Here is a 13,943-nt window from a genome sequence, read left to right as displayed (position 1 = left end):
AGGGGGAAGTGGCCATGTGTATCATGACCACTGACTTCAAGATCTCAACAGTGGGCTCTCACCTTGACCCTTTTTAGTGTAACCACTGACAATAAGCAATGACAACTTTAAGGAAAATTTCTGTCAAAGATCAGTAGTAGAATTAAAAGAAGGTAACCTGATATAGACGAGTTTTACAGAGCACTCTAATCCCAGGAACTCAATTGCTACACTAAACATAGCAACACTTCTACCGCCGCTGGGCCTTTGTATCATGCTAGTTTTATAGACTACATCATTTCAAAGTTTGTTCAAAAGAAACTTTAAGAAGTGTTATGAATATACTTTATTAGTCTTTACCTCATACATATCACATACATGAGAATATTGTGTGGTGAGATATCTATTTTGTTCTCAATTTTCTATTAACAACAGTCTATCAAATTCCATTGCGACTGACAAAAATCTGCCTTAATAAAAACCAGGGTTAGGGTAGTGATTTGCAAATTAACAACACATGTATAGCACAGTCGAAGCATGTACTGATTTAAATGTATGCATTTTCCAGTCCAAGCATACAAACATACACCGCTTCTGTCTCTGACACAGACACACAATCAAGATGATAACTTCAATGCAAGTCAAAGCAAAAAGCCTACAAATATCATTTCACCCTCTGTTAGAAATATCAGATCTGTGTTCTGGGGACAGTTACAGAATCAATCCTCTCATTAAAAGTTGCTTTCATCCTTTTCTCCAACTTATGGTCAAAGAGCACTTAAACAGCGCATTTCCTCACTTGGAAGCGCTTTACAAAAGAGTGCAACACAAAGACATAAAATAGGAGGATGTGATGGTCTTGTGGAGTGGAAAAGGCAATTGCTGCTCAAATGTTGCACAAGCAGCTGCAAGATGGAGACAAACCAGTAAGTATGAAGCAATGTTTTATTTATGTCTTTGGAGGGAACATGGGAAGCAGCTGTTGCTAACTACAGCATGGTGCCTATTTACATAGCAAGTGCACTATGTCATCATTAACAGCAAGTTATTAAGTAGTATCTCTAAAGTCACCTGTGTGGTTGGCTTTAACTGATGGCTTGCATTTGGTGTTCATGAGGAACTAGCACATAAGTAGTATGCTTGAAGTAGTCCTCTGGAACAATTCCAATCCCCAGAGCACAAGACTGGACAGGGTATAAATTGTCACCTTTGGTCTGTGTAATAAATATTACACTTCCTGCTACCTTCCTTGATAATATGTAGTGAGGCTACAATCTTGAAGTCAAAACAACCAGTTCAAGAGACAGAATTCAAAGGAAAAATGCTTTATAACAAGTATATTAATAATTTCAGTAAACCAAAATGAAATGTTGACAACAAGAAAACTCACCTATTTAGAAAGTTTTTATGACAATATATTTTCATGACTACAGACATAGACCAATGTCATTCTAATAAATTTGATCTGAGTGAGAATGACAATAAACAGTTAAAATATAAATAGATAAACGAGATAAAAGTTTCAATATATTAATATAATAGTGCTTCAATATATGTATATCTGATATGCATTTATAATGGTGTTTTTTTTAAAAATATACAAGATCAATATATCAATAAAGAGGTTTGCAACAAAATACTGTATATGGATGGATAACTGACATGCAATATGCTGAAAATTACAACACATTTTCCCAAAGAAATGCATGTGACCACATTTTAGAAATTCAAAGGGTATGTAGACTATGTATTAAAGAGATATCAAGCTGGTCTGTTTACTAATCTGCTGAAATTGCTCTAACCTGACGGTTTCAGTTCACATCATCTATTTGATTGGTACAAGTACAAAATTTTCTATTACTGCTCTGTGTTCGAGAGAGAAAACTTTCATTTTTATGAGTAATGTGCTAAGGAACAAAGTCTAACATTAGTATGCTAAACAGGTGTTATACATTGTTACACTTGTATTAAAATCTAAGCCAATTACTTTCAAACCATGAAAATGAAGCCCTGCACCGACTGTTAGCACACTCACTGCATCATCCTAATACAAGCAGCTGGGTTACTGTCCTGTAGTATGTAGTAAGATGCAAAATGCTGTCACTGTGGTGACTTCACAAATTTCTGCTCCTACTTTCAACTGTATGTGAGTAAAATAAATGTTAGATTTAGCACATTCCCAGGTAGAATAAAAGGTCAGAGAACTTGCTCTGAACCAGCTTCTTTAAAAAAAATCTAACAGAAGGTTTCAAAATCTGGCATGAATGATGACAGAGCATCAAACTCGCAACTAATGTACTAGATATTTGTTCATCAGTTTACACTTGGGTAGAACATTTAAATCCAAATGCACTTTGTTACTATGTACACTTCTTTCAAAATGTATGTACACAAGCTAATGGCTACAGCTCACATATCAGACACACTCAGCATTAATGCTGTTATTCTGTATCCAGCAAGAAACAGGCAGGTTCCATGAGAGAACCGCTCTCACTCAATATAGTCTTTATATCAACAGTACAGCCAAACACTGCATGTCAAGTTACACTTCACCTTACATGAGGTTATTTCTTATTTCACTACCATCTCATGTCCTTGTATTTTATACAAAGTCACTTCATTTCCTTTTCATTCAACTATATGTCTTTCATTTCTCATGCAGTTTCCTCCCCCAACCCCCAGCTGCCCAATACAGGCATAAATCGTCCACACATATTTTCTTTCTCAGTTTTTTCCGTTCACTTTTTCATTTTCATACCTCCTTATGTCTGTTAGCTCAGCTTAAGTGACTGGCACATACAGTTAACACAGTTATGGTGAGAACTGGATTGACAATTTGACTGTCACAAAGGAAGACTTAGGTGTTGGCAGGCTATGTCATTACCTACCACTGTCACAATATTTTTCTTTGGCAGGCAGGGAGGGGGTGCGACATGTACAGGCAAGGGTTGAACCATGAGCAAATTACTTTAAAAGAAAATATCAAAATCCACTTTGTATTAGTAAGAATTCAATGAAACTACTCAGAACTTGATGCATTCTGTTCAACAGAGGCTGATACAGTGTGTGCTGGAGTTTGACAATGTATGTTTTGGCCTTTTCACTGTGATAATGTGTCAGAGTAAAAAACAAAAACGAAAACAAGCCAGTAACATGAGGTACTGAGACACAGAGATATTGCAGCTTTGATTGTTCTGCATGAAGATCAGACATGAGGAAATGTATGCTATGACACTGACACAAAGCAGAATTAAATGTGGAGACACTGACACAAAGAGCAAAGTTAGATGTACAGTCACAGAAACTGGTTTCCCAAGTACTGTACACAGCATTACAAGCCAAGGATAGAAACTGAAATCAAAAAGCAGTGTCCTGACAACAGCTCCAGCCTGTCATCTCTTGGTAAGAAACAAGATACTAGTAGTGATAACAGATGAAACAGCTTGTCAAGTTTTGACACCAAAGAGGTACAGTTTGATACGTGACCCAGAGACAAAGAAGCCTAATGTCTCTATGTCAGTCTCATTATTTAGTTTACTGAACATTTAATGAGACAACAGGCATCACTTGTAGCTAACCTCTTGTAGTGACCTCTTCTTGTATTCTTGTACCACTAAGCAGTAATCTAATCAAGCCCAGCAGAAATAATAGTTCATTCTGACTGAAGGAAATAAAGACAACATTTCATCACAGCCTGTCAGGGTGCTGTTCCAGATCACTCCCACGCTGTCTTCATCCAAGCACCGAGCCTCGAGAACCTCTTGTTTTCCTGAGTGTAGCTGCCAATGTGCTGATGTCCTTTGTAAAAGGCAGATGGGGCAGTCAAACGAAAGTCATTTTATTGCTCACTCCAAAAACGAAAATGATTTCACACAAAGAATTGTTGTCAATAGGCAGGACGTGAGATGCACTCTTAAAATGTAAGCCAAAGTGTGATAAACATGATGTTCTCCTTGGCTCTTGCAGTCTGTTGAAGAGGAGGTCAGTCTCATCAGCAGCTCTCCTTAGGTCTTGCAATCCACTGCGCAGGAGGACAGACCTACCTGTAGTGCCTTGCACAACCTTCACAAGAATGGTATCCTATAAAATAGCTCTATCCAGTCAATCAACTTTTGTGTTATTTTGTTCCTGACATTTTGCCATCTAGTAATGGTTAAACATCTGTCATATCAAGCAATTTTCTGTGACTGTTACACCATACTTAATTGTTTAACAGCTCCAAAACAATGATCAACATTTAGCCAACCAGTATTCAAGGAGAATTTCTGGTCTATTATTATCAGTGATACAAATATAACACCAAGGCAATTCTAAGTTTCTGCATGGTACAATAAATGCATTGCACAAGAAATGTACAAAAAAGCTTATTATCCTGAGTTATGAAGATTTTAGCCTCATAACATGCCTGCTTGTACTCTCCAAATAGACAGTTTCAGCCCCTTCATGTATGAACCATAAGCATATACAGCTTTACCCTTAATGTATTTTCTTGGTTTTAGACAAAGCTCAAGAGTAGCAGGCACAACAAAAGGGAATTGAAATTTAACTCCTTACATGCAATCTTTACATACACTTTGTGTACTGGCCATCTCAAATGAATTAACACAAAATTTTTTTCTTGAATGCGTTACATCAGAAATCACACTCATACAGTCGAAATTTCAATGTTCACAACTTTAAAGATGGAGACTTCCAACTTCTTTTTCTTCATCTTTTCTATGAAGACTATTCCAGCAGCTCCAACATTTATAACCACTCCAGCAGTATTCTGTCAGCCCATTCACCCTTATATAGTCAACAGTAGTATCAAATGAATAATGCTGATATACCATACATGCTGAGATATGGGCAAAGAATAAATATGTGTAACATCTATATCTTACTGGAAATGTGTAATCTGCTATCTGCCCTTGTCCACCAAATCATATGAAATATTTTTTCAGGATTCAAATAGTTATATTCTTCATTTCCTGTTTGCCACCTGCAGAGCTAGCTAAACGCCATCACAGACATAACAATTCTGAAGTTCAAGCAAAACACCCTCAGAAAACCTCAAGGCAAAATCACCAAGATGATATGGTAAAATAGCAACAAACCATTAACAAACTTTTCAACGTGAACCAACAGATATAACCCAAACTAGAACACTTTCCTTCTTCTTTTCTTTCGCTTAAAGATCCACTGAAATCGGCTCCAGAAAAAAAAGTCTCCTACAATAGATACACATTACAGAAATGTATTGAAAGCTTTTGCTCAGGACAGAAAGGTTATACTGCAGCAAAACACCAAAACTTTTACATGTTCACTGTACAGCTAGTAGCAGCCAAAAATTGCAGTACTCATCAACTGCATTTCTACGAGTGGTCAGTTAGATAATATTGTCATTCACAGAGTCTAATTTCTGTGACAAGACACAAGACCGCAAACAGCAATGGTATGCTTTTCAACAGCAACGCTAACAATGGTGCTTTTATGCACAGAACAATTCTTACAAGAGTACCCCAAAAAAACAACATGCTGTAAACAACCATGCTTAATGGAAATTGCAACACTACATTAAAGCTATCCTGTGCATGGGTGCAATCTTACTTGCATAATGTTCATTACAGTACACACGCAAAAAATACACATTCTATATGAGTATACTGTTGAGTCCCATAGTCTAGTTGCTATGAAAGTAAACTTTCTACATTTCTTTCCTAGGTCATTTCACTTTGAAGCAGAAAGGCTAATTTAGCCACTAAAAATGTATGACTAGATTTTGTGAAAAGACAGCAATTTCAAGTTGGCAGCACCACCCACTTGAATGTAAAGCTAGACATTTTGAAGCCTGGTCCCTAGAATTCAAGTAAATCTAAAATTTGTGCTTGTGCACACTGTCTTTATGTCTTTATGCTGTCAGTCTGCCCAAATGAATTCAGGCAAGCCATCATTTCGGTGCTAAAGGCATAGGTGCAAACATGCTGCTCAGAAAGTTGACTTGTGTCCAAAGAAGCACAGGAATAACCTTGAAATTATGTTTCCATGAACAAATAGTACAGAAGGGTACCTTTCTCTTGTATCGTCAAAAGTCTCATGACTTCTGTTGTGCACTAAATTGTATAATTCTCATCAGAAAACAGATGCTCTCTCTAGATGTGAAGGTATCACAGATGTTTACTGTCATTTCTGCTCCTTTTATATCTAATCGTTGTTTGGACAGTTTTACTGTTTCATTCTTTACATCTCAACATATTGTATGCTCTAGATGAAAGACAATCAAGCCTTCAAACATTCTAGATTTTTAATACACTTCAGCATTGCATCTAACCCTATAAATAAAAAATAAAATAAATAAATGACAACAAAAATCCAAATGCAGGTCTTCTTAACTGAAAAACATATATCACTTTCCAAAGGTGCTTGAAATATCCTGACATATCACTGTGGTCTGAAATGTGTTACCATATCACTGGATCGTTCTGGGGTTTTGAGGTATAAAATCAGATGAAGTAGCAGCAGTAGATAATAATAATGCTTTATCTTCAGGAAGCCACAAAAGAGAATGTATCTGGACTGTCAACAAATGCTTGCTAGCTGTTAGACTCTTTGCGAATGGAGGCAATAATTTGTTCATGAAGTTCGTACAAGTCTGTGATTTTTGACCCCAATGCTTCCTGCAGCTGCAGCAGCTCCTGAGAGTCCGTGTCTCGAGAACTGCGAGATTCCTGCAGCTGGCGTTGGACATCTTGTAGCTTGAGGATCAGGTTGTGGTTTTCTTCTTCCAGATTCTGCAAAACAATGGATGTTGGAGGGAAGAGGAAGCAAGGTGATGTTTCAAAATATTTGAAAAATATAATCTAGACAAGTGCATATCTTTACAGGACACAATAAAGATAACGATACATTATCTTAAAAATAAATCTCCTGATGGCAGGATACTTGCATGTAAGAAATTAAACCATCCTGAGAAAATATGATGTAATAAAATCTAAGTTTCAAAATAGATGGCAAGAACAAGTCCTTGAGAAAAAAAAAAAACACAAGAAAGAAACCGACCCTAACTTCATTGATTCATTAATTGAGAAGAAATTTTCAAGTGAAGGTTATTCACAGATACACAAATAAAAAAAATTACACATTAAGTTTAACCTGTATGCGGGCTTGAAACGATGATGTCAGGGCTTCCCTTGATGTCATTTCCTCTAACTGCTTGGTCAGCCGAACAATCTCCTATAAACAGCACATAGCTCATCATAAACGCCAGTGCTACAGACTACTAGAGAAAAATATTTTAAAAAGTGATCTTAAGTATGAGTAGCATCTACTTCTCAGGAACAAGATACACACAGCTGGTTCTACTTTTGGGCTAAAAATAAATGTGGGCATAAAAACATCAGCTGACAGAGGGCACATGGTGGACTACCTTACCTGCTGATGCAGTTTGTTGTCTCCTTTTAGACGAGTTGCCTCCTCCCCAAGAGCTTGCATTTCTTGCTGCAAAGCCTGAGAATCTGAATCTTGCACATTTCCTTCATGCTCTTTTTCCAATACCTGTCATAAAAATTCAAAAATATTTTTCATGTTAACAGACAAAAAGCCTTTTCAGGAGACTTTGCACAAATACATGCATTACAATTCTTTTTCACTATTGGACACCAAGAATAGTCTACTACAGCAAAGCTGATGCAATGACCCTGCTTTTATCATTCCACTGACAAACCTTTAAAGCCACTTGTCTGACTTTGGTACTTCATTTATGTTGTCTACAGAAAACTACAATATAGGCCCGAAAGCAACTGTGATCTCCCCTTCACCTGAAAAATTATTTCAAAATCTTTGCTCTAAGGACTGCTAGCTTCTTCAAGCTGATGTCCCGTGCATGCTCTTTAAGAATATTTTTAAAAATATGGTATGCTTGTATGGAAAAACACATTTTTTTCCTTCAAACCAGCTGCTATATGGGGGAAAAGACAAACAATTAGTTATCAAGGTGGATGTATCGTTCAATGCAATTCAAATTGTATTAAGTCCTTGTATAATCCACAGGAAATAAAAACCTTAGCCAAAAACAGGCTGTAAGAATTTCCCCCATTTACTCATGAGGGCCATCAAACACTCACAAAGAAAGAACTGCATGTCAACTGCCCTTTGCCCTTTGTCACTGCTTGTAACTGGTCTGGCCAACATGAAAAGACTATCAGACATTTCAAGGTAACACTCCCACTCAGAGGGTTTCACATTGATGCTGTATAAAGCACAGACCCCGTCACAACATCTGTTTTCTCATTGTCTGCATCGTTACTTCAATGACAGCTGTAAGATTTAAGCAGCATTTTACCAGAGACAGGTGTCGTTTTGATCCTCCAGTATGCTTACCTTAACTATCAGTAACTCATCATTTTTACATCTGAAAAAAAATGATGCATCCAAAGGAGTACATACTCCAGACTTAAATACTTTACTGTTAGGTCATTGACCCTTACAACTTTATTCATGAGCTTCCCCTACCAGGCCAGCCAAGCCATTCCATTGTGAATAGTACTGTAGTTCACATGCCACTTTTTAAATCAAACACAGTAACCAAGTTTATAAAGTAAAATAAGGAACATACTCTTATATGAACATATATGTTAAAATATATATTATCATTACATCACATCAACTCTTGTACGCACATACATTAACTGTTTCTCATCATCATTAATCTGACATTTTGCAAACAGTGCTCATCAGTCAAAAAGATTTTAAAGTACATTGTGACAAGTATTTATATATTTTTCAGATAAAAATGTTAGCCTTAGATCAGCGTATTTCATCATCAAGGTCAGAGTTACATAAGGGGCATCAGAGGAATGGGGAACTGGGAGCAGAATATCAATATTTATAAGTGTGAATTTCAGAAGCACTGATCCTGAATCGAATCAGAATATCTTGTAAAAATGAGCGCACAGAGAGAGAGAGAGGTGGAGAGAAAGGGGACATTTGGCTTTGTGGAATGCAGCTAGAGGTCATTGTACTTGGCACATCCAGAAGTGCAAATAAACAAAGTGAGTGACAAGATTAGACCTGCTGCTGTGTAACACAGGTTGTTTGTTTGTTATGAAACAATCCACGTCCCGCCTAACAATTAACTAGCTTGCCTCCTGACACTTAACTGCAAGCCAAGCATCTACGTCAACAAGTGGTATGACATTTCCTGACACCGCCTGGCCCTCCCACAATGTCTTCCTTATAACCTTTTGTTGCCCTAGGTGAGTGAGGAAAGGATGGGGGGGTAGTGTGGGGGGGGAGTAGCGTGGCCAGGTAAATTTGCAGCCAGTGCCATCAAAAAGGTGTGCCTGAAAAGTCAACTAGCTAGGGAGCAAGAGACAAGTGGACAATGCTCCACCTCCAAACCACAGCAGGATTGTTCTCAAAATGCAGACAACAGTGAATCTGATAGAATGCAATAGGAATGACTTGTTCTTAAATGTTTTCACTTGCGAAGAGGACAATGAGACAATACACCCACTGCTGTACAAACACAAATGTTAACAAGGACATTTTACACACACACACACAAACACATGTGCACACACAGAAAGTTGATAGAAAGAGGGAGATGGGCATAAAAGGACTTGTAAAGAATGAAGTACTAAGTAATAAATTGGCTTTTATTAAGGCAGCAAATACAAATTTTCTTTAAGAGTCCACATGTAGACTTAAATAAAATGAAATCAATTCTTGGGCTGATAAATGGATAAATAAGTGAAGGAACTAAGGAATAACAAAGAAAAGAAAGAAAAGCCAAATAAAAAAAATTACATAAGCACAAAAAAAGAAAAGAAAAAAAGAATAAAAAAAGCAAAGAAAATAGCTTTAACAACAGGTTGAGAAAAAATGTGTGAATAAAATTGAGTCAGCTAATTAGTGAATAAAGAAATAAACTGTATTTGGGATAATACTCTGATATTCTCTATAGCCCTTTTTAATATTGTGCACCAAACAAATCACACAAGAAATGGTGCACAAAGATGGACCAACCAAATAAACAAATAAAAAAAGAAAAGGATAGCTGTTAAAAAAGAAGGAGATAGAATGTTGCTAATTTTCAGCATTATGTCATGCTACTCATCTACTGCAGTATTTCACATATTGAAACAACAGATTCTTCAACGTCATGAGCTATTATTCACCTTGTAATTAACAGACAATACTGAAATCAGGACAAACAAGAAAACTTAATTTTTTCTCTGAAAAGACAAAAAAAAAAATATGATGCTTTCCACACTAGTTAGCTTTTTATGTAACCAGTGAAACGAGTGAAAACTTTCCTGACTGAACTACACTCTCAATATGACCCTAAATCTTCTTGCAAAACATTCAAATAACAAGGACTTTCAAACCATGATTGATGCTCACCTGGCAGTCAACGCACATACTGTGTTGCTTACAGTCTTAATCTGGCCATGGCTCTAAAGTCCTACCTTTGGCAAACAAAAGGAAATGGCCACTCCCACTAAGTCAACTAAAGGCCTATTAGTCAGTCTCAACAGGAAAATAAACTGAGTTATTCCTATCCAATTCTTGGATGACCTGATAGCATTCCACTCCAAATAATTTGGTTTTTTTTATGTCGACGAGCTATGGTTAAAAAAAATGTAGTAAGTAATAAATAGTACAGACACCAATATGCTTTGTTGGCAGCTTAGTGGTTGATGCAGCAAACTTCCAAGTCAAGAAAAGATGCAACACCATTTGATAATGGGGTCAAAGATCAAAGGGACAGAAGGATAATTCTTCTTCCTTCGTGCATTTGATTAAGAATGTAAACTTTTTGCAAAAAGAAAGTGCTTTTTAAAAATGTTGTCTCCCTCCACCCCCACACATACACAAAATAAAGATTTCTTACTTTCGTATTGATTTGTGCTGTTGTGTTCCCTTTGGTTACCAGGTAGGTCACTTCCACTAAACTAGACTGTAAGAGTATCTGTACCTTCTGTCCAGAAGTCATCATAACTTTTAAAGAGTAAACAGTGCCATAGAGACGTATGTAAATTTATAAAACCAACAAAGAAACAGAGATAAATAAATGCTCGTGCAGCCTGTGGCATGCCAGTTTATGGGAACATATTTCACAAAAAATGCTGAAGGAAAAATATTGCAGTGACAGCAATAATAAAAAGGTGAATCAGAGATGCACATTTAAATAACTTCTGACCATCACACATTGTTAATACAACACTACAAATTCACATGAAATTAAGAAATCCCCATATGGAAAATGCTGGAATTCAGTCATGACTTTGAGATTGAATAGATTCTTACTTTTTTTCTCAGCCGAGCATTTTCTTCTTTGTATGTGGCCAGCTGCTTCTTCCACTCTTCTACATTGGCAGTGCTCTCCTGAAGAGCTGCTGTGAGCCGAGCATTATTGTTTTTTAGGGTTGTCAGCTCCACCTCCCACTTCTTTGCATTGGCTGAACTTTAAAAAAAATATTAACACACCTTTTAATACAGCTACCTAGGCAAACAACTCAGATAAGAAGAATTTGTTTATTTGCCAAGTGACATTACACTAGGAATTCGAGGTAATGATGGATGCCACTTGATCAACAAATACCACTCACACCCACACTGACAGATGCCACTACCTTCACTATTATTTGTACACCCAAACCATTATTTCTTCCACATGCACATGCAAAAACACACACACACACAGTCTCTCTTTCTCACTCTTTCACCCTCAATCCTTTTCTTTAACATACACTATACACAAATTTCAGTCACAAGAATCATATGCGCACGGATGTGGATGATTGTGGATGATTGCTCGCACACTTTCACTATGCATGACCCCCATAATCATAATCAAGTCTTCTCATAATCTCATTCCACTATTATTAATCCTGACACGAGCTATGGTGGAGTTCAGATAGGCTACTGCTTTAGCAAAGAAACTGTCTCTCAGCTGGGAAGTTCTGGCCTGGATGTATCTATACTTGACCTCAGAGGGAATGAGAAAGAACAGGCCATTGGCCAAGTGGGATGCATCAGCCACAATCTTGCACACTCTGCTCTGCAATCGTATCTACAGGGGGTAGATCACAGACAACAGCTCTGCCAGCTAAATGCACAACCCGGTCAAGTCAGACTTTCTGTTTCTTGGTGGTGCATAACTAGAGCAGTGACTCAGAATGTACACTCTCGATCACTGCCTGTTAAAACTGGACCAGAATGACCATTCTTTGGCCAAATTTTTTCAGCTGGCACAGAAAGTAAAGACATTGTTGGGTGGTGATAGAAGACTCATCATTGTTCCAGATGAGACCTGCTACTGTGGTATCATCTGCAAACTTCACCATTCGAATCATACAGTAGCCAGGGGGTTCAAGCAGCTGGAGGATAAAGTGAAGAGCTAGACAGCATCATTCACTGACTGATTGGCCTGATAGGCAAATCAAGGAAGGTCCAGTTTGCATCTCTGGAGGAGCATAAAAAGATCTCTGAGAACCAGTTATGCCAGAACTTTCATCATGACGGGTCTATAGTCATTTAGTGATGTCTCCCTGCTCTTCTTTGGGACAGGGATGATGAGTGATGTTTTGAAACAGCATGATGACAGCAGGCTGGAGGAATACATTGAAGATGTCAGTGAAGAAGAAGAGAGCTGGCTGACGCTGTGCCTCAGTGTGGAACCAGACATCAACAGGATCTGCTGCTTTCCTGCAGCTTTGTCACCAAAAGAAGATGTACACCTTGTGCTCACTTACCACAAAGGGAGCTGATAGTGGGGATAAAGGCTGGTGTGGAACTGTCAGGGTCTAATTGCTTGTTTCATATGCTTGCTTCATAAAACATATCACATTCCAAGTCTACCACAGGCTGAACTATGGTTTAATATGTATGTGTATGCTTAAGTACTGGGTAGACATTTTCAGCTCACAAATATGTTAAGTAAATAAATATCATTAAAGAAAATAAGGAAAAAACAAAGAAATGGGAATGATATAAACTATTACAGATACAGTACCAACAGTCTACAAACTTCTTAGGCACAATAGCTATAAATTTTCAGCACTGGGTTAAAGGAACCCTCAAGGAAAAAATAAAGGAGAAGCACACCTTTGAGCGAGAGCTAGTTTGAGCCGGTCATTCTCATATTTGAGCTGTGCCTCAGAGTGATTGGACGGAAGACCATTGCTGCCTTGGGTGAATGAATTGCGACGCTGCTGGAGGTTTGTGCTGTCAGTCTGGTAAACACAGACACTCTTACAGTATTTGTAGCTTTACCACAAAATAACAAGACTTTCTACAAGATCAGTGTCGAGAGATTACAAATCACTAACATCAACGATGAAAGGAAGATGTAAGTAAATTCCTAGCCTGGCTAATTATCTGTCTCATTAATCCTATCTTCCTACTACTAATCCAGATATCCAGTGTGTCAAAAGAACCCTATCCTTAACTACCACACATCATACACCACACTTGTTCACATACACATTCACATGTTATGCATTCATGTGCCACTTAGCTTGACTGAATTGTCTTTGGTGCATGGAACAGAATGGTCCCTGCTGGTATGGCACACAACTGTCCTTTGTTGTCTCAAACAACTGTCCCTTGTTAAATTAAAATGTTCTTCGTTTATCGTACACAATAGTCCTTGGACCCTCTTGATGTGATGCAAAAGAGATAGTGGTCTACTGACTGTTGATCTTCCTTGTCTGTAACAGCTCTCCCTTGCACCAAGACATGAAAGGTGTTTGTAAAGAGTTGTACTAGTGCTTATGTGCACTATCCAATAGCACTAGTGTGCAACTCCTTCCCTGTCACCCACTGGCCAGAGTCCAACCAGCATCTAGCTTTGTGACCTGAGTAACATGTCCTGCTGCCAAATGTAAAATGATGTCTTGTAAGGGCAGCGGTCACTCTTTTTTGACACTCTGTCTTAAGACTGGGCTGCACACATCTTGACAAGTCCATACCATGTCTCT

General features: G+C 37.8%; 1 protein-coding gene across 2 annotated transcripts in view; it reads right to left on the bottom strand.

The window, feature by feature from the left end:
* Positions 1–307: 307 nt before the first annotated feature.
* The window catches only part of LOC112554636 (homer protein homolog 2-like), a 31,819-nt gene continuing 18,183 nt past the window's right edge, over positions 308–13,943 (bottom strand). For both annotated transcript variants that reach the window (XM_025222548.1, XM_025222547.1), the window contains exons 5-9: positions 13,069–13,196; positions 11,269–11,425; positions 7,390–7,512; positions 7,111–7,191; positions 308–6,749 (exon numbers count right to left, since the gene is read on the bottom strand). In XM_025222548.1, the coding sequence (XP_025078333.1) occupies positions 6,552–6,749; positions 7,111–7,191; positions 7,390–7,512; positions 11,269–11,425; positions 13,069–13,196 (687 nt within the window). In that variant the 3' untranslated portion in view covers positions 308–6,551. The remainder of the gene's footprint in view (positions 6,750–7,110; positions 7,192–7,389; positions 7,513–11,268; positions 11,426–13,068; positions 13,197–13,943) is intronic.

The sequence above is a fragment of the Pomacea canaliculata genome, linkage group LG13 (genome assembly GCF_003073045.1).
Source record: "Pomacea canaliculata isolate SZHN2017 linkage group LG13, ASM307304v1, whole genome shotgun sequence".
NCBI classification, from domain to species: Eukaryota; Metazoa; Mollusca; class Gastropoda; order Architaenioglossa; family Ampullariidae; genus Pomacea; species Pomacea canaliculata.
This window is presented reverse-complemented; position numbering and strand designations above follow the sequence as displayed.